The sequence below is a fragment of the Doryrhamphus excisus genome, linkage group LG22 (genome assembly GCF_037039965.1).
Source record: "Doryrhamphus excisus strain RoL-2023G ecotype Guam linkage group LG22, RoL_Dexc_Guam_v1.1, whole genome shotgun sequence".
NCBI lineage: Eukaryota > Metazoa > Chordata > Actinopteri > Syngnathiformes > Syngnathidae > Doryrhamphus > Doryrhamphus excisus.
In genome coordinates, this window is record NC_136378.1 from 7,312,501 (window position 1) to 7,331,213 (window position 18,713).

Sequence of the window (18,713 nt, forward strand, 5' to 3'; positions counted from 1 at the left end):
GTGCTTTGGGTGCCCTGAAATGGTATGAAAATAGCTTCCGAAGTGGGAAAATGTCAAAACGTGGACCAAAAGTGAGCTTTGACGACAAGCCAACATAATATCTAATTATTTTGACGGACAAGACTCACTCTAGTCTACATTCTCATGATATTTTGGTGTCTTACTCCCCAAAATGACGTGTAGAGGTAGTTCCACTTAGTCGTAAGTCTAGATCAGGGGTCGGCAACCTTTACTATCAAAAGAGCCATTTTACCCCCTCGCTCACTGAAGAAAAATAAAATGGAGCCGCGAAACATAATTTAACAGCAGAATATAGGCGTTGCATAGCGGTCGAGTGGGTAGCGCGCAGACCTCACAGCAAGGACACCCGAGTTCAATCCCACCCTCGGCTATCTCTGTGTGGAGTTTGCATGTTCTCCCCATGCACGCCTTAAGAAATGTGTAGCAACATGCTCACATCCAGAGCAATTTGCTAGTCTCCCAAGATTTTGATTGAGGGAATTTTGGGATATCACAGTAGAGAAAAAGTGGAGTTGATCAAGTACTCTTGCTAGTATACGGCCTCACAGAAAGTCGGATTTTGTTCAAAAGATGCATATTTTCCTCATTTGGGTGTTAAAACAAATATTTGAGCATTGCAAAGGGAGCCACAACAAAGAGGCTGAAGAGCCACATGCGGCTCTGGAGCCGTAGGTTGCTGACCCCTGGTCTAGATAAACCTCGGAAGCCAGAAGATGACTCCTGTCTCCTGGCTTAGAGGCTTGCGTGCTAACCACTCGACCACCGTGCAGCCTACTATTATGAACTACATTTGTATATTTTTGAAACAAATGAAATGAAAATAACTTTTTGGTCGATATCGTTACCTTCTGACTGACACGGAATTGGTCGACTCCATAGACTTTACGAATGTCCCGTGGTTTGATTCTTCCTCCATGTTTCTGTGTAGTGTAGCATTAAACCCAATGGGATAGTGTCATGTGTTTACTTCTTTTGTCAATGTTCTGGCTTTGCGTCCTCTGGCTGGCTGTCATGCAACCACAATTTTAAGAAAGAAATACCCAAAACGGCAGTTTTACATCCATTGGGAGCGCTAAATGTCTGTTTTGGTTATTTTTCAATGAATCGTCACGTGTCTCTGTGTGCGTTCACGCAGTGATCTGTTCCCGTTTGGATGCAACTATTTTGCATTCCTCTTACTGTTGGGTGTTGGGATCTTGACTTTGATCGCCCACACAGGTCCCGTTAATGGGCAGATTTCCCTATAGACTGATTTAATTCAGGTGGCACGGCGGTCTAGTGGTTAGGACGCAGACCTCACAGCTAGGGTTCGATTCCACCCTCGGCCATCTTTGTGTGGAGTTTGCATGTTCTCCCTGTGCATGCGTGGGTTTTCTTCGGGTACTCCGGTTTCCTCCCACATTCCAAAAACATGCTAGGTTAAATTGTCCATGAATGAATTGTCTATGAATGTGAGTGTGAATGGTTGGTCTATATGTGCCCTGTGATTGGCTGGCGACCAGTCCAGGGTGTACCCCGCCTCTCGCCCGAAGACAGCTGGGATAGACTCCAGCACCCCCTCAACCCTCATGAGGATAAGCGGTAGAAAATGAATGAATGAATGAATGTTCTTTAGTTGGCTGCACGGTGGACGAGTGGTCTCACAGCTAGGAGACCCCAGTTCAATTCCACACTCGGGCATCTCTGTGTGGAGTTTGCATGTTCTCCCCGTGCATGCGTGGGTTTTCTCCTGGTACTCCGGTTTCCTCCAAAAACATGCTAGGTTAATTGGCGACTCCAAATTGTCCATAGGTATGAATGTGAGTGTGAATGGTTGTTTGTCTATATGTGCCCTGTGATTGGCTGGCAATCAGCTGTCTCGCTCGAAGACAGCTGGAATAGACTCCAGCACCCCCTGCAACCCCCTTAATTCAAGAGCCTCAAGTATCTATGTATACTTAGATATACTAGGTAAACTATATACTATGTATGCTTAGGTTTTCTAACAGTCCCAGACTCTACTCCCTGTTTAATTTGGAAATTGTCTTTTTTTTTTCTCCCGCGCCCCCTCCCCTCTCTTCTTCCTCTCCCTCCTTGATTGCGCAGTCGTCCTGTCCTGTCCTGATTTTTTTTCAAAAATGGGTCAGCAAGCTTTTAAAGCAGGATGTAATTGGTATTGGCTTAAAAAAAAAGTTATATTTTATTGATTTCAAGAATCAGCACAGACTCTTGTGTTACTGATTTTATTTTTTTCCCACAAACCTTGCAATCTTAGTCCATAACATGCACTTTCTAATGCTTCCTTGCCATATGCTCACTGAGTGGATTCGTTTACATGACGTATTTCTCTTCAAGCATCTGCCCACCCAGTGGCTCTTGCTTTCCCTGCTCCCCTGCAGTAAAGCGATAGGCTTTACCATGCAGGTCCATCAGGATGCCAGTAGGCCGCTTCAGGTTACAGACAATCATTAGTGCCGGGTCACCGAAAAATGGTAGACGGACCGGACCACCCCTAGAGCCTTTGCTGTTGGGAATTCCAAGTGTATCCCAGCATGCACTTTGCTCCATGGGAGCATCAGTACTGTCATTTGACCTCCAGCGCTGGCGACCATTTAGCTGGAAAACGTTAAAGTGCAACTCGTTGAAGTATTCCACAATAAAGCAATCCAGCAAGGCGTATCTTGAGCCCAGGTTGGTGGGCCCGAGTCGTTCTTCCCATGTGAATTGTGTGTGTATACAAAGTCGTCTGCTTGTCTTACAGGAGAGATCCAGTTTCACTGTGTCTGGCCCACTGTTTATTTTCTCTCTTATTCTGTACAGATTTGCAATCACTGTCTCCTTTCATCCTACTGTGTGTCTGCTTTATCTTGCCCGCTGCTTTGCGCCGGTGACATCTATGATTAATTTGCTTTGCAACTTCACACTCGCTGTCAGAGTTCAGCGGTAGATTGATACTGTTGGGGGGCGGTGGAGGCGGGGGGGTAAAGAAGCAGAGTGGATCCCCTCTGTGAACTGGCTTGTGCACACGTAAATGATGCAACAGCGGTATGACGTCTCCACGTTGCTAGCTCATACTTTAATGCAGGGGTCTCAAACTCAATTTACTTGGGGGCCACTGGAGCTAGGGTCTGGGTGAGACTGGGCCACGTCAGGTTTAAAAAAAAAAACGCATTTATTAAAAACAGAAAAATATATGAACTTTTTCAGTGCTTTGGTTCGAATTTACTACAATAAAAGCGCTGATATAACATTCCACTGTTCTCAAATATCTTAATTTTTATTTTTCTGCACAAAATAAGATGAAAAATAAATAAACAAATCAAGAATAAAGAAAATAATTCAATCAGTAATAAATAAATATAATAATAATAATAATAATAATAATAATAATAAAACAGCAAATAATAAAAACTTAAGAAACTACATATAGTTGGTGGGTAGACAAATTATTTTTTTTCAGATTAAAATTAACAAAGCATTATTAGAGCCCTGTAGACATGACAAAACACGACTATAGTCACAACATATTGCGCAACTGCAGGGTCTTGAGACACATGCTAACTCGCAAACTAGAGAACTAGCGACCTAAACGGTAGCCTTCAAGTTATTTCCTTTAAACTTAAATAGCCAAAAACTTACCACTTCCACACGGATAGGGAGGATAACTATTAACAGTTATTTAACCTTTAACATGAACATTAATCAAACGTAATAATTTTTTCTAGGTACATGATACCATACAGCATCCATATCAAACTTGCGCGGGCCGCACTCACATTAAATTTCTATCAAACTAGGGGGCCTCAAACTAGTGTCATGCGGGCCACATTTGGTTTGAGACCCCTGCTTTAATGTAAAGCTCAGCCAGAACAAAGAAAATCAAAGCCTCTGCTGCAAGAGTAATTTAAACCACGTTTGAGAAGAGTCAGGCCCTGCGTGTTTGATTTTAGTCAGGTATTGTCCTAAATAACAGTGTTGTCATAGAAACTGGAGTTCTTTTTTTTAACAATAAAGACTGCTATGTTTACTTCTGCATAACACGCGGCAGGAGGTTTTCGTCCTCCCGAAAGAGCTTCAGTCAAAAACTAGTAGCCTCACTGTGTTGCCATGATTTACGTCATGATTTTCTAAGCATACAGTGTCTCACAAAAAGTGAATACAGTACATTGCTCACATTTCAGCAGCCATTTTTAAAAAAGCACTGTGGGTCAGTTTTCGAAGTGCGATCATGTGCTGTGAACCGCAGCCCCAGACCACGATACTAGGATATTAGAAAATGGATAGTAAATCTATACCGTTTTACAAGTAGTTTACACAAACTACTTTAAACTATATCCAAATTTAATTTCTATATTATTGTCCCTTGAGAAGATATACTCTATTGGAATGGTTGTGATGTTGGACAATAATTCCTCATTTAATAATAATACATTTTATTTGTATAGCGTTTTTCAAAATACTCAGACACTTTACAGAAAAATGGAGTTGAATAAAAACAAGTAAACAGGTAAAAGATACGTTAAACTACAACATTCATTCGTTTATACACAGTTAAAACATGAGTTAAAGCGTGATTAATTGGTTCCAGACCCGACTGCGATGAGCACATTTCTAGAAAATGTCATTTATAATTCATTCATTCATTCATTTTCTACCGCTTTTTCCTCACGGGGGGTGCTGGCGCCTATCCCAGCTGTCTTCGGGCAAGAGGTGGGGTACACCCTGGACTGGTCGCCAGCCAATAACAGGGCACATATAGACAAACAACCATTCACACTCACATTCATACCTATGGACAATTTGGAGTCGCCAATTAACCTAGCATGTTTTTGGAGGAAACCGGAGTTTCCTCAATTTGGAGTCTGCAATTATTGAGAGAGGCTCCAGCACCCCCGCGACCCTCGTGAGGATTAGCGGTAGAAAATGAATAAATAAATGAATGAATATCATTAGTATCATATGCATGTATATTTGGATGTATAATGTAGTTTTTTCAAAGTGCAAAGTAGTAATAGATGAATACACATGCTGGAAAGTAGTGATAGATAAATACACATGCTGGTCTGATGAAGTATTCCAGATTGTTTTAAAATCAATATGAAATATCCATTATATATTCAGTCAAGGCTTTTCTTCTTGTCACTCACGGGAAAAAAATTGTTCTCAATCAGAAATCACTCCACACTCTTTATTGCTCTCTGGTTCTACCATATCTTACTTATTGTGTGGAAATATGGGCTAATAACTATAAAAGCAATCTTCACTCGCTAAATGTACTGCAAAAAAGGTCAGTAAGGATAATTCATAATGCCGCCTACAGAGAACATACTAACTCCTTATTTCTAAAATCACAAATACTTAAACTTGCTGATATAGTTCTTCAAACAGCTAAAATAATGCATAAGGCTAAAAATAACAAATTACCTAAAAATGTCATCCAATACTTCTCGTCATGATGTGCTATATATACAGTGCATCCGGAAAGTATTCACAGCGCTTCACTTTTTCTACATTTTGTCATGTTACAGCCTAATTCCAAATTGTATTAAATTAATCTCTTACCTCAAAATTCTACACAAAATACTCCATTATGACAATGTGAAAAAAGGTTTTTTTGACATGTTTTGAATTTATTAAAAATAGAAAACAAAAAAATCACATTTACATAAGTATTCACAGCCTTTGCCATGAAGCTCAAAATTGAGCTCAGGTGCATCTTTTTTCCACTGATCATCCTTGAGATCTTTCTACAGCTTAATTGGAGTCCACCTGCAGTAAATTCAGTTGATTGGACATGATTTGGAAATATAATAACTGTCTATATAAGGTCCCACAGTTGACTGTGCATGTCAGAGCACAAACACCAAGCATGAAGTCAAAAGAACTGTCTGTAGACCTGCGAGACAGGATTGTCTTGAGGCACAAATCTGGGGAAGGATACAGAAAAATTTCTGCTGCTTTGAAGGTCCCAATGAGCACAGTGGCCTCCATTATTCGTAAATGGAAGACGTTTGGAACCATCAGGACTCTTCCTAGAGCTGGCCGGCCTTCTAAACTGAGCGATCGGGGAAGAAGGGCCTTAGTCAGGGAGGTGACCAACCATCCCTACAGTGAAGCATGGTGGTGGCAGCATCATGCTGTGGGGATGTTTTTCAGCAGCAGGAACTGGCAGACTAGTCAGGATAGAAGGAAAATGAATGTAGCAATATATAGAGATATCCTGGATGAAAACCTGCTCCAGAGCGCTCTTGACCTCAGTAGACTGGTCATGTACCTTGACCATATAGACAGTAGACATTAGCACACAGCCAAGATCTCAAAAGATTGGCTTCAGAACCACTCCGTGAATGTCCTGGAGTGGCCCAGCCAGAGTCCAGACTTGAATCCGATCGAACATCTCTGGAGAGATCTGAAAATGGCTGTGCACAGACGTCTCCCATCCAACCTGATGGAGCTTGAGACTTATTGCAAAGAAGAATGGGCAAAACTGCCTAAAGATAGGTGTGCTAAACTTGTGGGATCATATTCAAAAAGACTTGAGGCTGTAATTGCTGACAAAGGTGGATCAACAAAGTATTAAGCAAAGGCTGTGAATACTTATGTAATTTTTTTTGTTTTCTATTTTTAATAAATTCAAAACATGTCAAAAAAACCTTAATGGAGTATTTTGTGTAGAATTTTGAGGTAAGAGATTAATTTAATTCAGTTTGGAATGAGGCTGTAACATGACAAAATGTAGAAAAAGTGAAGCGCTGTGAATACTTTCCGGATGCACTGTATATTGACACTTACTATGGTACCCATTATGTCATTGTATGGTCATATCACCTCGTACTTCGGTACGTGACAAAAAATTTAAAAAATTTAAAAAAATAAAATAAAAATTCAAAAAAATTTACAAAATTTAGAAATTGTAAAAATTAAAAAAAAATATTTAAAATATTTTAAAAACTTTAACTATATTAGTAAAGCAGGAAGTGAACAAATGTAACAGTTACTGATTGTAAAAGTACCAGATGGAGGGGAAGATTTAATAAGCTTTGCTTCTTCCTACTCCTTTTGGACATGTGGAACTGTGAACTGATTATGGGATGCACTCAATTGTAATCTGATGCATGTTCAAATGAAATATAACCATAACCTAAATCCTCCTGTGACACTTGGCATCTTTTTTGACACCCCGATTGCTGTAGGATCCCTTCCTGGCTGAACTTCTGCAGAGCCACAAGGACCAGATTATGTGCTATCATGAACACGACTCCCTGTTGGACCACAAGGAGGAGGAGGCCCTGAGCGAGGAGGATCGCAAAGCGGCCTGGGCTGAGTACGAAGCGGAGAAGAAGGTAAGCACATGGCAGCGCATATTTAAGTATATAATACTCCCATTGGAGTATTATATCTAATATATTGTTATACATCAATTACAAGGAATTTAGTGCATTTTCACAGCATCTCATGTTCAGCTGTATATGATCAAACCCTTAACTCCCGGTCTGTCTCGTGTTCGCATTATTCTTCTGTGGCCGCCCTTTGCACCTTCTCCCCTATTCCCTCCTGTGCTGTTTTTTTTTTTTTTTTTTGTAGGTCGAATCAAAGGGCAATTAGTGTGTTTATTTGGGAGACGTGTGTGAGGGGTTGATCGTGCAAGCGAGCAGGAGTCGGTCTCCTCTCCCCTCGCGTAATCCTAGATTCTAATTCACCCTAATGATTATTTTTCCAACACACTCTCCCTCCTCTGCCCCCTGTGTGTGCCGTAAGCGGCTTTTCCCGGAGCTTGTCGGCCTGTCAGGAAAACACAGGGGTTTCTACTCACAGGGGAAACAGTGGTGCTAAAGTCCGGTATTTACTTTTTTTTTTTTTTTTTTTTACGCATTTTGTCTAAGCATGATCTGAATAGGTCAAAATGGCTTCCTGGATTTTGTATATGTTGCCACAGAATGTAAATGTTCTGTTTTCAAAGCTAGTCGCTTGCTAATAGCAAGCATGCACATACTGTATGTGTGTGTGGTTATGGTTTTGTACTGTTTAGGCTTGCACACCTGTCTCTGGCCAGGTCCGTAGAACCCCGCCCCCCCCCCCCCCCCCCCCCCCCCCCCACACACACACACACCCCGGATGGCCAGATTACAGGGCACAAGTAAACCATCTGCAGCAGAGTTTCAATTACACACAGACATCGGCATCCTGCTGGCTTGTATGCCTCAGATCACTCACACATGCACACACACACACACACACACACACTTGCGTTGTCAGGTTTTCTCACCAAGTCTGAGGCAACGAAATAAACGATTGCAATGCCACAGCGTCTTTGATCATGCATCTGATTAAAAATGTTGTGGGATCTTTGCTCTCTTCTCAGGGTCTGACTATGAGGACCAACTATCAGGCATCATACCCCCAAATGGGCGCCTCCATTTTCTCCCACTACAACATGGCGGCTTTGGCCACCATGACCAACCAGCAGCTGGAGGTAAGTAATGAGCTCCACATGCCCCTCGCTTTCAACCTCCTCCTCATTCCCCCCCCCCCCATGGCATGTCGCACCACATTCCTCAGTCCCCGATGCTAATTGTGACAACAGTCATGTAGCCGGCAGTCCCAGCTCGGCCCCTGCGGAACACCCCCCGCCCCGCCCGTCACATCGTAATGCGTCTTGTCTGGGGCGGCGGATATTTATACGTGCTGGCGCATCTGACAAAAGTAGCGGTATGATCGGCGAGGGGAGCAGATGGGTAAAATATTTAGGCTGGTTTCAATTATTCTAATCATAGTGTGATATACAAATAAAGTTCACTCACTGATGACGCCATGTTACCCGGCCGTATCGTAACACGCAATATCGCTTTCAACGTTTTCACGTCTCTTTCCAAACACCTCCTTAAACTTAGCTCTTTGGCACATTGGAGGTCCACCCATGTGAGGTTTCTTGTAGTCCCTGCAACATGTCGGTCTAATCAAAACAGTTTAATGATTTGGTGGTTTCCATGGAAACTGTATTGGATTTTGTTACAAGATGTAAGTAAAGTTGAGCCTTGAGACTAAGGGGTCCTAACCTAGGGGTACAATTTTTTTTTGACAGAAAGAAATTGGTCTAATGGCGTCAACTCTTGGTAGTTATTAATGATAACAGCCACCTGTCGTAGTAGAAATCAATGAAAGCATTCAAACAATCTACAGCAAGGGTCTCAAACTCAATTTACCTGGGGGCCACTGGAGCTAGGGTCTGGGCAAGGCTGGGCCGCATCAGGTTTTCCAAAAAAAAAAAAATTTTAAATTTTAAGAAAAAATTTAAAAATGGTCTGGTTGAAATTATGACCACTGTATTGTTGGGGTCGGTTTCGACCCGGTTATAATAATATGACTATAAAGTTTATGGCAAACACTGAAGGGAAAAAGTTTTCAGTTATAAATATTCAGTTGAAAAAGATTTCACTATACTAAAGTTCTGTTGCTGAAAACAATAACTTTTTTCACCTTTTGTTGACATTAATATACGTATATATGGATCAAAATTCACCCCAACACCATAGATGTTTCTTTAGTGATTAATACTAAAATGAGAAAATAAATCATTCATTCATTCATTTCATTCATTCATTCCAAAATAAATCAAACTAATTGATTTAAGAGATATGTTCTATAGCTCTCAGTAATAGCCAGGTAACAAAAGAACCTTCAATTTATTAATATGATTCTTTTGAGGTTCATTTGACCATTTTTGAAAATTGAAATGGAGGGGTATAGTGACAAAAAAAGGCCTCCATGCCCACACCAAAAGTATTAAAACCAATATTTTCATGGATGAGGAAGCCTAAGAAGGTAACCAAGACATGAGAAGCAAATTTGATGGTTATTGTTTTTAGTGTATTTTATAGCTGATTTAATACATGGGTCAAAACCGACCCGTTAACATGAGACAGGGGTCTCAAACTCAATTTACCTGGGGGCCACTGGAGCTAGGGTCTGGGCAAGGCTGGGCCGCATCAGGTTTTCCAAAAAAAAAAAAAAAAACGCATTTATTAAAAACAGAAAAATATACAAACTTTTTCAGTGCTTTGGTTCCGATTTTCTACAAGAAAAGCTCTGATAAAACATTCCACTGCTCTCAAATATCTTAATTTTTATTTTTCTGCACAAAATAAGATGAAAAATAAATACATCAAGAATAAAGAAAATCAATCAGTAATAAATAAATATAATAATAATAATAAAACAGCAAATAATAAAAACTTAAGAAACCACATATAGTTGGTGGGTAGACAAATTTTTTTCAGATTAAAATGAACAAAGCATTATTAGAGCCCTGTAGACATGACAAAACACGACTATAGCCACATTTATACTCTTTTTATTTACAACATATTGCGCAACTGCAGGGTCTTGAGACACATGCTAACTCGCAAACTAGAGAGCTAGCGACCTAAACGGTAGCCTTCAAGTTATTTCCTTTAAACTTAAATAGCCAAAAACTTACCACTTCCACACGGATAGGGAGGATAACTATTAACAGTTATTTAACCTTTAACATGAACATTAATCAAACGTAATAATTTTTTCTGGGTACATGATACCATACAGCATCCATATCAAACTTGCGCGGGCCACACTAACATTAAACTTTCATATCAAGGCGGGGGCCTCAAACTAGTGTCATGCGGGCCATAGGTGGCCCGCGGGCCGCATGTTTGACGCCTGTTTCTACAGTCATTTGTCCAAACCTTTTTCTACCCATTGGTCCGTTTTACATTGTGCTTTTTTTTGCATTATTCATTCATTCATTCATTTTCTACCGCTTTTTCCGCATGAGGGTCGCGGAGGGTGCTGGAGCCTATCCCAGCTGTTTTCGGGCGAGAGGCGGGGTACACCCTGGACTGGTCGCCAGCCAATCACAGGGCACATATAGACAAACAACCATTCACGCTCACATTCATACCTATGGACAATTTGGAGTCGCTAATTAACGTAGCATGTTTTTGGAATGTGGAATTTTTCACATGAATTTTATTTCTACAATATGCCAATAACAAAATGAGGCTTGAAACTACATGATCATGTAGTGAACGTATGAATGTATGAACATGATCTCTTCTATTGTGCAGTTGTATCAGCATCTCCTTTTGCCTCCTGCGTAATAAAAACAACAAATACATCTTTGGGATCGGGTTGTGGTATTGAAGAAAACCTCTAAATACGTCATTAGCCACGTATACATGGACCCAAAAATTCCAATTGCATTCAGTTTATTTACTCAAATGGAAATAATTCAACATTGTATACACCTCATTCCCAAAGAAAAGTGCCAATCCGAATGAACATATAATCGGATTCACAGGGGTGGAATATTCCTTTCCCCAATCCGATTGAGGTATCTTGTACCCGCTCAAACGGAAACTTGTCAGGGTTCGTTCTTCTTCTTCTTCTGTTGTTTATTCGCGGTTGGCAAGCAGCTTTCGGTGTGTATTACCGCCATCTGGGGAACAGAATCTAAACCAGGGGTGGGCAAACTACGGCCCGGGGGCCACATGCGGCCCACCAAGCTTTTGATTTAACAAACATCAACTGCTTGTATTGTTTCTTGAATTGGCTCATCGTTGTGCATTGTTTGAGGTCCTTACTCAATCCATTCCATAGTTTGATTCCACATACTGAAATGCTATGGCTTTTTAACGTAGTCCTAGCATATAAGTGTTTCAAATGTAGTTCTTCCCTGAGATCATATTTCTCCTCTCTTGTAGAGACGTATTGGATGACATTTTTAGGTAATTGGGTATTTTTAGCCTTATGCATTATTTTAGCTGTTTGAAGATTAACTATATCAGCAAGTTGAAGTATTTGTGATTTTAGAAATAAGGAGTTGGTATGTTGTCTGTAGGCGGCATTATGAATTATCCTTACTGACCTTTTTTGCAGTACATTTAGTGAGTGAAGATTGCTTTTATAGTTATTAGCCCATATTTCCACACAATAAGTAAGATATGGTAGAACCAGAGAGCAATAAAGAGTGTGGAGTGATTTCTGATTGAGAACAAATTTTGCTTTGTTCGATACTAAATGACAGGAAGTGCTGAGACTGGATGATACAGTACAGTAAATCTTGTTGTTCGTCACAACCGAATGAGCTCATAAGCACTTCAGATCTCAATAATCCGTCGTGGTTTTGTCGCTATAAACAATGCTTGATGACATTAATCGTTTGGATCCAAGTTATTCACACAATTCGAAGTATGCAACAAAGTCCGCGGTGCAAATGCCTGAAGCGGTCGGTCCCATCGCTATTGGTGGCTCCATTGCTGGTGATGCAGATGAGATAAAGCGGTTGTTTCAACTGTTCCTCCGTCTTCACTTGTGGACAGGAGCTTATCAACCAAGGGCGGCAGAAGGTCATCGAAGCAACACATGCATTGAAGAATTTACAACGGGACTCACTGGAAGATACCATCAGCCTAATAGTAAGTGCAGCTTTGATTTGCTTCATTTTGACCTTTACACAACGTCGATATTTTATCATTTAAGAAATTCATAAAAGTAGTAGATGTTTGACTAACCTGTGAATTATCCTCCCCCGCAGTGGAATGAGAACCCAGCTCTTACTGAGAGTCAGGTCCAGTCCTTGGCTCTGGGACGAATGGCCACCATGGAGATGGAGGTGAAACGCAGAGAAGCTGTTTACAGAGAAACTCTCACCATGCAGCAGTCGGTAAGACTCTCCAGCTTCTCTTCTGTGTGTCACTGTTGTGTGTCAAGTTACATAAAAACGGGCCTATGATGTTTTTCCCATTTTTCCGACTTATAAATGTTGTAGGATTGCGTTAAACCACGCCGAAGTTTCACATAATGAGGTTTGAGTGTTTGGAAGTGAGCCCTGAAAGAAGTTTGGCATGGCTCCGAATGCTAGGTTTCTGAGTTTTTTTCCAACACTGGCTCACTGTTACATCACAGTGGCACGGATGTCCTTATATGGGCGTGCCTGGATCCAAACTGTACAGGCTGAGTGGGACCAGTTACAGCAGAGTGTGCGGGCTGTGGGACGAATAAATTCAAACAAAATCCTTGGAAATCCAGCTCAAATAGGTGCAGATTCTGGAAGATCTAGAAAGCTTTCTGTGCGGGTTATTGTGAGTAGCAGCTCTATTGGAGTCCACAATCTAATACAATGGGCACAGGCTGAGTGGGACCAATTACAGCAGAGTATGCGAGCTGTGGGAGGAATAAATTCAGACAGTTTTGGAAATCCAACTGGAATAGGTGCAGGTTCTGGAAGATCTAGAAAGCTTTCTGTGCAGGTTATTGTCAGTAGCAGCTCTATTGGAGTCCACAATCTAATACAAAGGGCCGAAAATGAGCACAATAGGTTCCCTTTTAAGATAAACAAGCTTCCCCCCAAAAATGTTTATGAAGAATACATTTGTAGTCCCATAAATACTTCATGTAGTCCTGGTTTTTGTACTCCCAGGTTTTCGTAGGATTCAGTTTCTAACGATAGTTGTCTCCGTGTCTTGTGATTAAAAGATGCCCCGAACAATCTAGTCTTCAAAATTGAGTGACTCACTCTATATGACGAATAGTGGATAGTGGTTCTTCTAGAGTTGGGACACTATAGACAGATTTTAGCTAAGGTGTCCTTTAATCATGTTTATTACAGAGAACAATGAACGACTAGCTATATTTCTTCTTCCGTCCTTCCTTCCTGTTAATGAGCAATGTGGACTGATGAGGCATTCAAGAACACTGCGTATTTCAGAGTGTCAGAGGAATATGTGTTATACCGCTGCAAAAACAGTTAAGCGCCAGAACCTTGATGAAGAAGGTGAGAAACGCTATCGAAAGGAAGAACGGAGTTCTGTGGAAAGTTATGTGGAAATTATGGAATTAGATTTTTAGACATTTTTCCAGGTCTGGGGAAAAAATCTGGAAAGTATATAAATACATTTGAATAATATATATATTATGTTTATATATATTTAGATTTCATTTTAATTTAATGGCAGTGACAGTCATTATAAATAAAGTTGAACAACTAGATATGAATTGCCGAGAGTGAGAATTTAATTCAGTTTTATTTTATATTTTATATATATATTACAATATGTTTTTTAATATATTTTATAAAATAAATACGTTTAAAATATATTTATATTTTATTTTTAATTTAACAGCAGTGACAAAGTGCATATTAATAGAGATTTTTTTTTCCATTGAATTGTCCATTGAATTGAAAATTGTAATGTTGCAGTATAATATAAAAATTAAATCACCTGCTGGAGAAACCTTGCAGTGTTTGGTGCCTCCGTTCAAAAAAAAGGCCTGGGTGTCGAACAGGTCTTCTTTCGGCATGTGATTTTAATAATCAACACTTCCTTCAATTTGAGGGAAAGATCTCATTTAAATTCAATCAATTAAATTAAATTAAACCTGCTGGAGAAACCTTGCAGTGTTTGGTGCCTCCATTGACACGTGTATGGTAACGTGTAGCCGCGCCATTCTTCTTAGTTCGGGAAGGTGAGAAACGCTATCGTAATGAAGAACGGGGTTCCGATGTGGAAATTATGGAATTAGATTTTTCGACATTTCCACGTCTGGAAAAAAAATTGGGAAAATGAAAACAATGAGTAACAAACAGTGACCGCTGTCTTTTCTCCGGTCCCAGCTGATGATGTACGTCCAGAAGGTGATCAACAACAGGAAGGTCCACGAGCAGCAGCTGGCCATGGCCAACCAGACCAACCTCCTCAACATGGCGCTGCAGAACGGCATGCTGGGAGGCAGCAGGCTCAACCAAATGGACCTGCTGGGCCTCTACCAGCAGCTTCACGGAGTCAACCCCGCTGCCATGGGCAAGAATCCCGGACCCTCTAAGGGTCTGTAGGTGACACCGCCGCTCCACCCGCCAAGGCGTTCCCAGCAAGCGAAACGAGCGGAACCTCGCTCTGGATGACCGATGCGGCACGAGACCGCAAAGTGGAATCTCCACTTAAGTCCTTCGTCCACTTGCAGCCGGTGCAACTCCATGTAAAAAGTACTGTTTGAAAGGAGTCTATCGGGGAAACTCGACGTAAATAGAAATGTATATACGGCCTTAATGTTATTCAACTTCTATATCTTCATTTTTCATGTGTTTAAATTGTTTTAGCAAAAGCAATGCTTTCCGGTGTTGCGTTGCCCCCCCTAAAAGAGGGTTTCATCAATTTTTATACACTTTTAAAACCCTACTTAACCCAAGTGGGACCAGTGTGGTTGGCGACACAAATGATCTTTCCCGCCAGTAGATTAACTCCACCAATCAGGTGCTAAGAAGCGTGGCATCTTTTGGGGAATAAGTAGAAAAAATTGCAAAAAAAAATGAAAATATGAGTGATGGCCTTACAGTATAAAAGTTTGCTAAAAGGTGAGATTTGTTTTTTATTAGGCGTCGAATTGTTCATATTAAAACATGGCTGGTATTGCAATGCTTGTTGTTCAAATCTGCCTGCTGGTCCATGTGACCTTTTTTTTTTTTTGTTTTTTTTGTAACGTCATTCTCACTGTTACTGTGATGTCTAGCATAGCACTGTGTGTCCTGTTCATTGTTTTATGTTCCACTTGTGTCGGTCCCATACGCCCCCCCCCCCTCAGTGGGTGGGTGTGTCGGTGACTGGGTCTCACAAAGCACAAACCGGTCCAGCTGACCCCGCAAGGGGGGGGGGGGGGCACAAATGGAGTTTGGAGGTGTGTGTGTTTTCAACCCCCCCCGGTTGGCTTGTATTGTCTGCTTTGTGACACCTCGGTTTCACCCGGCGGGTCGTTAGGACAACGTGGTGGTTGTTCTTCTCTGCTTTTAAAGTCCTCCAAATCGGAGAAGCCTGTCGTCTCTCCATTGGCTCACGTGTTTGCACAAAGGTGTATTTCATACAAGTGTAGTTTTTGCCCTCTTCAGAATGTTATTACGTTAGCAAATGCACCACAATTTGCCACCATTTAATCTGCTACTATCTTGTTAAGTATTTAATATAACATTTAATAAAGTGACCAAAAGGATGAACAACTCCTTGTCTTTGACTTTTTATTGTTCATGTACGCTCCTTCTTGAAATGGGCTTTTTTTTTTTTCAATAATAAAAAAGTAAAATATAACTTGTGTTGTTTTATTAAAAAAATAAACAGATTATATTTTATTTTTTTGTGGCCAGTTTTAAATCTCATAAAAAGCCAGCTCATATGAATAACCTAGAATGATGATTTAGAATTCTATATTTTATATTTATTTTTTAACAGCGGTGACGAAATTCATATGAATAGAGAATTGTTTTATCCATTAATTGAAAAGCCAGTTGAACAACTACCTAAAGAAGTTACCTACGACATAAACTTACCTAAAGTGAGAATTTATTTTTTTTTATTTTATATTTAATTATTTTATATATATTATATCTGAAATCATATATTTTTATATATTAAAAGTATATAAATACATTTGAATAATATATATATATATATTTAGATTTTATTTTAATTCAATGGCAGTGACAGTCATTATAAATAAAGTTGAACAACTAAATATGAATTGCCCAGAGTGAGAATTTAATTTAGTTTTATTTTATATTTTATATATAATATAAAATACATTTAGATAAAATATATATTTTATTTTTCATTTAACAGCACTAAAAGTGCATATTGTTTTTTTTCCATTGAATTGAAAAATGTAACAGTGCAGTATAATATAAAAAATTATTTTATTGAATATTATGAATTATCCCATCCACTTGAAATGTCCTAAAATGTCAAAAAAAATGTAATAAGCAATTTATTGCAAAGTCAAATAGGATGATCAAAAGTTTAAAACCACAGTTCAAAATCCCTAAAAATGGAAATAAAATGTTTAAAAAAGCGCCGAAAGAAGACACCGCAGGTCTTCTTTCGGCATGTGATTTTAATGATCAACACCTCCTTCAATTTGAGGGAAAGATGTCATCAATTAAATCACCTGCTGGAGAAACCTTGCAGTGTTCGGTGCCTCCATTGACACGTGTATGGTAACGTGTAGCCGCACCATTCTTCTTAGTTTGGGTATCCTTGATGCTAGTGTTTCTCTGAGGCTACTGGGAATGATGGCTTCACGGAGGGCATCGGAGAATAAACCTTGCTGTGTTTCATGTTTGGTGCTCCTGTGCAGATTTTGTTGTTATGAATGAATGACTCGTAGAAATGATTAAAATACCAGCTCGAATGGTGGATAGATTGGCAGGGCTTTATTTTAAGACGTGTAGAGAAGCCTGGATTTTAATAAAGCTGTGATGACGATTTTTTTTTGTTTTAAATTAGCTTTTGGGATACATCCATTTTGCATCCAAGGGGACGTCTTTCCGTCCCTCCTTTTGTTTCTTTCATCTATTTCCCCCCTTCCTTCTCTCCCTCTGTCTGCCAGGGTTTTTCCCTCCACGTCTTTGACTTTTCCATCCAACCCCCCCACCCCCACACCGGGGGTGGGATCTCGTTCTCACTGCTCACAACAGATATGTGCTGCCAGTGGAGTGGAGGACCATTCCAACCGTTGCAGATGTCGAAATGTTGATCCCGTCCACCGTCCAGGTTTGCCGGCACATCAGCCGGCAGCTGTTTCTGTCCATTGTAGACCCCCCCACCCCCTCCCCTCCGCCCCCGAGTGCAGACAACACTATAGTTGAGTCTGCCCCCCCCCCCCCCCGTACTCCCCCTCTGCACCCCAGCAGACGATCACTAGCTAAACCCACACTCATGTGTAAAGCCAATTAGGAGCTGGGATCCAGTTGCATGAGGAATCTGATTTAGTACGGTGGATGATGCCGACTTAGCAAGCGAGGGCTGCGTACGTTACGTTACTCCCTGGAACCTTCATGGCGGTGGATCCAAGTTTTATTCTGGGAAACTAAATTTTCACACAATTAGTCTTACCCAAACTAGAAATTGCAATGGACCTGCTGCAAAGAATCCTATAATATATATCATCTAGAAAATATATATCATATATATATGGATAATATATACAATATAATCCTAGAAAATCAACCCAATGTCAGCTTTTAAGGAGGAAAAATCCACACCAAGAAACACTATGTTGTTAGAACACATTTGACTCATGTTCTGAACTCCTGTTTACATGCCAGTGTTGTATTAATCACAATAATCAAAAAGGCCAGCAGTATTAATTCGTTCATTTTCTACCGCTTATCCTCACAAGGGTGGCGGGGGGAGGGGGTGCTGTAGCCTATCCCAGCTGTCTTCTACACCCTGGACTGGTGGCCAGCCAATCACAGGGCACATATAGACAAACAACCATTCACACTCACATTCATACCTATGGACAATTTGGAGTCGCTAATTAACCTAGCATGTTTTTGGAATGTGGGAGGAAACCGGAGTACCCGGAGAAAACCCACGCATGCACGGGGAGAACATGCAAACTCCACACAGAGATGATTTGAGGGTGGAATTGAACTTAGGTCTCCTAGCTGTGAGGTCTGCGTGCTAACCACTCGACCTCCATGCAGCCGGTCAATAGTATTACATTAAAAAAATCTCCTAAAATCACAGCTTATGTTGTTTTATTTCTGGTTTAATTGTATTTTTAGAATGTGCTGAGGGCCAATCAGAAAGCAAACGCCCCCCTGGGACACACCTGGGGTCGTAGGTCATGTCGTAGTTGAATGTCATGCAGCATTTCACAGCAACAGGTGAAATATTTCATTCATTTTC

General features: G+C 40.5%; 1 protein-coding gene across 5 annotated transcripts in view; it reads left to right on the plus strand.

Moving 5' to 3' along the window:
- Positions 1–16,048, plus strand: part of atrx (ATRX chromatin remodeler) — a 49,130-nt gene extending 33,082 nt beyond the window's left edge. For 3 of the 5 annotated variants that reach the window (XM_058063177.2, XM_058063178.2, XM_058063181.2), the window contains 5 exons: positions 7,194–7,343; positions 8,363–8,473; positions 12,357–12,452; positions 12,572–12,700; positions 14,651–16,048. In XM_058063177.2, coding sequence (XP_057919160.2) covers positions 7,194–7,343; positions 8,363–8,473; positions 12,357–12,452; positions 12,572–12,700; positions 14,651–14,869 — 705 coding nt within the window. In that variant the 3' untranslated portion in view covers positions 14,870–16,048. The remainder of the gene's footprint in view (positions 1–7,193; positions 7,344–8,362; positions 8,474–12,356; positions 12,453–12,571; positions 12,701–14,650) is intronic. The other 2 variants (XM_058063179.2, XM_058063180.2) reach the window with 2 other exon arrangements.
- The last annotated feature ends 2,665 nt before the right edge of the window (positions 16,049–18,713 follow it).